The 4189-nt window shown below is 42.1% G+C and overlaps 1 protein-coding gene across 1 annotated transcript; it reads right to left on the bottom strand.

Moving 5' to 3' along the window:
• Positions 1-845: 845 nt before the first annotated feature.
• LOC145954836 (uncharacterized) lies at positions 846-3250 on the bottom strand. Its single transcript, XM_083069522.1, has 9 exons — positions 3056-3250; positions 2775-2950; positions 2546-2684; positions 2257-2308; positions 2129-2151; positions 1920-2014; positions 1443-1793; positions 1252-1349; positions 846-1201 (listed from the first exon to the last, which is right to left on the bottom strand). Exons 1-9 carry the CDS (start codon positions 3248-3250, stop codon positions 846-848), a joined length of 1485 nt encoding a protein of 494 aa, XP_082925648.1.
• Positions 3251-4189: the final 939 nt, after the last annotated feature.

The following is a 4189-nucleotide window of genomic DNA, read 5'->3' as shown; positions in this document are numbered from 1 at the left end:
TTCAACAAAGATGGATTGTTGAGGAATGGATTCAGCTGGTGTCCATTGACTTTAAAGCTCTTATATGTGGATTCACTTTTGATCTCAACTGTACCATAAGCATAAACATTAGTAACAACAAAAGGTCCAATCCACTTTGATCGTAACTTACCACCCATGAGTCCGAGCCGAGAATTGTACAATAGAACTTTCTGGCCAACCACGAAGTCCTTCCTAGCTATCAAGCTGTCATGGAACTTCTTGGTTTTCTCCTTGTAGAATTTTGAATTCTCGTAGGCTTCCAAGCGGATCTCATCAAGCTCATTTAGTTGCAACCTCATTTCCTCACCAGCCTGATCAATGGAGAAGATGCAGGTCTTCACAACCCAGTAGGCCCGATGCTCAATCTCAACAGGTAAATGACATGCCTTGCCAAAGACAACCCGATAAGGAGACATCCCTATGGGTGCTTTGTAGGTAGTCCTATGCGCCCAAAGAGCATCATCCAACCTGTTACTCCAATCTTTTCTGTTGGGCTGGACAATCTTCTCTAACATTCTCTTGATCTCCCTGTTTGAAATTTCAGCTTGCCCATTGGTTTGGGGGTGGTAGGGTGTATAAATTCTGTGCACTACCCCATACTTCCTAAGCAAGGCTTGCATGGATCTGTTACAAAAATGAGTGCCCTGATCACTAACAATAGCTCTGGGCACTCCAAACCTGCAAAATATGTTAGATCTGACAAAATCCACAACAACCCGAGCATCATTAGTTCTGGTGGCTTTGGCTTCCACCCATTTTGAAACAATCAATAGCTAGGAGAATATATGAAAAAACAAAAGAGATAGGAAAAGGACCCATGAAATCTATACCCAGACATCTAAGACCTCACAGAATAGCATGGGTTGTTGAGGCATCTGCTGTCTCCAAGAAAGGGCTCCTCCTGCTCTCTGACACTGCTCACAAGTGCTGCAAATCTTCCACGCATCCTTGAAGATGGTGGGCCAGTAAAAACCACAGTCAAGCACCTTGCGAGCTGTCCTCTGAATGCCAAGATGACCACCAGATGCAGAAGAATGACAGAACTGCAAGACCGAGTCAATCTCATGGTCTGGTAAGCATCTCCTGATTACCTGATCACTACAAAACTTCCACAAATAGGGGTCATCCCAAACATAATGTTTAGCATCACTCTTAAGTTTATCAATCTGAGCTCTAGATGCTAAAGGAGGAAAAATAGAAGCAACTAAATAATTGACAATGTTCGCAAACCAAGGGGTGGGGAAGGAATAGAAACAGAAGAAACAATCAACAAATTTTCATCAGGAAAGTTATCCTGGATGGGCAAGACATCAGCACTGTCCCCAGCTCTTTCAATTATGTTGAGATGGTCTGCCACTAAATTCTAAGCTCCACTCCTGTCTCGGATATCCAAATCAAACTCCTGCAGCCAAAGCATCCACCTAATCAATATAGGCTTTGACTCAGCCTTTTTCAGTAGGAACTTCAGAGCTGCATGGTCAGTATAGACAATAACACGAGAACCAAGCAAATAAGATCTAAATTTATCAAGAGAAAAAACAATGGCGAGAAGCTCTTTCTTTGTGGTAGTGTAGTTTGCTTGGGCAGCGTCCAAAGTCCTAGAAGCATAATATATCACTCGAGGCAACTTGTCAACTCTTTGTGCTAGGACAGCTCCCAATACATAATTGGATGCATCACACATCAGCTCGAATGGGACTGTCCAATCAGGTGCCTGAATGATTGGAGTGGTGGTGAGTGCTTCCTTGAGGCAGTCAAAAGCCTGTTTACATCTATCATTAAAAACAAAATCAACATCTTTTTACAGTAGATTGGATAGCAGAAGAGCCTTCTTGTTGAATTCTTTGACGAAGCGTCTGTAGAAACCTGCATGGCCAAGAAAAGATTGAACCTCTCACACGCAAGAAGGGTAAGGCAATTGTGAAATAACAGAGACTTTTGTAGGATCTACTTCTATGCCCTTACTAGAAATAATATGCCCCAAATCTATACCCTGCTCAACCATGAAATGACATTTCTCAAAATTAAGAACAAGGTTAGTCTCAATGCATCTATTCAGAACTCTGTCCAAACTATCCAAACATGCATCAAAAGAGGATCCATATACAGTAAAACCATCCATAAACACCTCTATGCAATTTTCAAGAAAATCAGAAAAGATACTAAGCATGCACAGTTGGAATGTGCCAGGGGCATTGCACAGGCCAAAAGGCATCCTCCTATAGGCAAAAGTACCAAAAGGGCAGGTGAATGTGGTCTTTTCCTGATCCTCAAGAGCAATATAAATCTGAAAATAACCAGAGAACCCATCAAGAAAACAGTAATGAGATTTACCTTCCAGATGCTCAAGCATCTGATCAATGAAGGGCAGAGGAAAATGATCCTTCCTTGTCGCTTGGTTGAGCCTCTGGTAGTCAACATAGACCCTCCAACTGTTTTGCACTCTAATGGGAATGAGCTCATCCCTCTCATTTTTCACAACAGTGCGGCCTGTCTTCTTGGGGACCACCTGGACCGGACTGACCCACTGACTATCTGATATAGGATAAATGATCCCAGCTTGAAGAAGCTTGGTCACCTCCTTCTTCACTACATCCAAAATCACCGGGTTAAGTCTCCTTTGAGGCTGTCTCACTGGTTTAGCTCCATCCTCCAATAATATCCTGTGCATGCATGTCGATAGGCTAATGCTAGGAATATTTGCCAGGGTCCAACCAATTGCCTTCTTGTGCTTCTAAAGCACATGCAACAACCTGTCTTCTTGATCAGCATCAAGGGAGGTGGATATGATCACAAGGAATCTCTCATCATCCTCCAAGTAAGCATATTTGAGGTTCTTTGGAAGAGGCTTCAACTCTAGGGTGGGTGCTGTCTGAACATCAGAAGGAACCAAAGAAAGGAGAAGGGGTTCCACAGCCTGTACCTCAACCTGCAAGTCAGATTCTTTTGTACTTCTTGCAACATGGTTAGTGCATTCTGACTGTATAAAATCAAGAGCAAGAGGTATAGCACCCAAAGTGTTAAATTCAGATGCCTCATAATTAGTTTCACATTCAGACTCATATTCAGATTCAGACTCAGACTCAATGCATGAAAGGCAGCTATACAAATCAAATGAAAATGAATCCTTCTTAGCATGAGAAGAATCAAAATCATGAATGTGCTCATCAACTAGATTATCAATCAATTCAGCACAAAAAATAGAATGATCTTCAGAAGGAAATTTCATGGCATCCAAAATATTAAAATGAACAACAATATCCCCAAATTCCATAGATAAGGTGCCAACATACACATCAATCTTAGTTCAGGCTATTTTTAAAAATGGCCTGCCTAGAATGATTGGGACAGAACCATGGGAGAATCCGTCCTCCATATCAAGCACATAAAAATCAACAGGAAAAATCAGTTCATCGACCCGAACTAAGACATCCTCAATAAAACCTGTAGGGTGGGCGACACTTCTATTTGCCAACTGTATCACCACACCCGTAGATTGCATAGGACCAAGAGACAGAGATTTAAAAATGGACAGAGGCATGAAATTTATAGAAGCACCCAAATCAAGCATGGCATTTTCAAATTTACTGTTACCAATAATGCAAGGTATACAGAATGTACCTGGGTCCTTACATTTTTCAGGAATGTGTGGAACAGATTTACCTATGAGTGTTGAGACATTTCTGCCCATGCTGATTCGCTCATTGCCCTTCATTTTCCTCTTATGAGTGCATAGCTCCTTCAGAAACTTAGCATATCTGGGAATTTGCTTGATGGCATCTAGTAGAGGTATGTTCACCTCCACCTTCCTGAAGGTCTCCAATATCTCCTTATCCACCTCTTCCATCTTTTTGCTTGGAATCAATTTAGGAGGAAATGGAAGAGGGATAGGAGGCTGCTGCAAATCAGAATTGGTGCTGGAAGAAGGTCCACCTGCATGAAAATTTTGGGCGCCAACTGGTTCATCATTTTGTTCAGGTGCAGATGTTGGAACTGGTACTGGTGCAGATGGAGGTGGAGGTACTGTAGTGGGTATGTCTATCTGTTTCCCTGACCTCAATGTGATGGCACTCACATTTTTTGGATTCTGCACAATCTGTGAAGGCAACTTATCTGAATTTTGAGACTGTGCCTGATTGAGTTGAGTAGCCATCTGCCCCATCTGATT

The sequence above is a fragment of the Cajanus cajan genome, chromosome 2 (assembly GCF_000230855.2).
Source record: "Cajanus cajan strain Asha chromosome 2, NIPB_CcT2T_4, whole genome shotgun sequence".
Classification (NCBI taxonomy): domain Eukaryota; kingdom Viridiplantae; phylum Streptophyta; class Magnoliopsida; order Fabales; family Fabaceae; genus Cajanus; species Cajanus cajan.
Note: the sequence above shows the minus strand (reverse complement) of the source record. Positions and strands in the feature narration are given on the sequence as shown.

Coding starts and splice junctions, on each gene's coding strand:
- LOC145954836 (XM_083069522.1), bottom strand. CDS start 3,250: ATGAAATTTCCTTCTGAAGATCATTCTATTTTTTGTGCTGAATTGATT. Junction 2,152..2,256: donor CACATTCACCTGCCCTTTTG/GTACTTTTGCCT, acceptor AAAATTGCATAG/AGGTGTTTATGGATGGTTTT. Junction 1,350..1,442: donor TCAAAGCCTATATTGATTAG/GTGGATGCTTTG, acceptor CATAATTGAAAG/AGCTGGGGACAGTGCTGATG.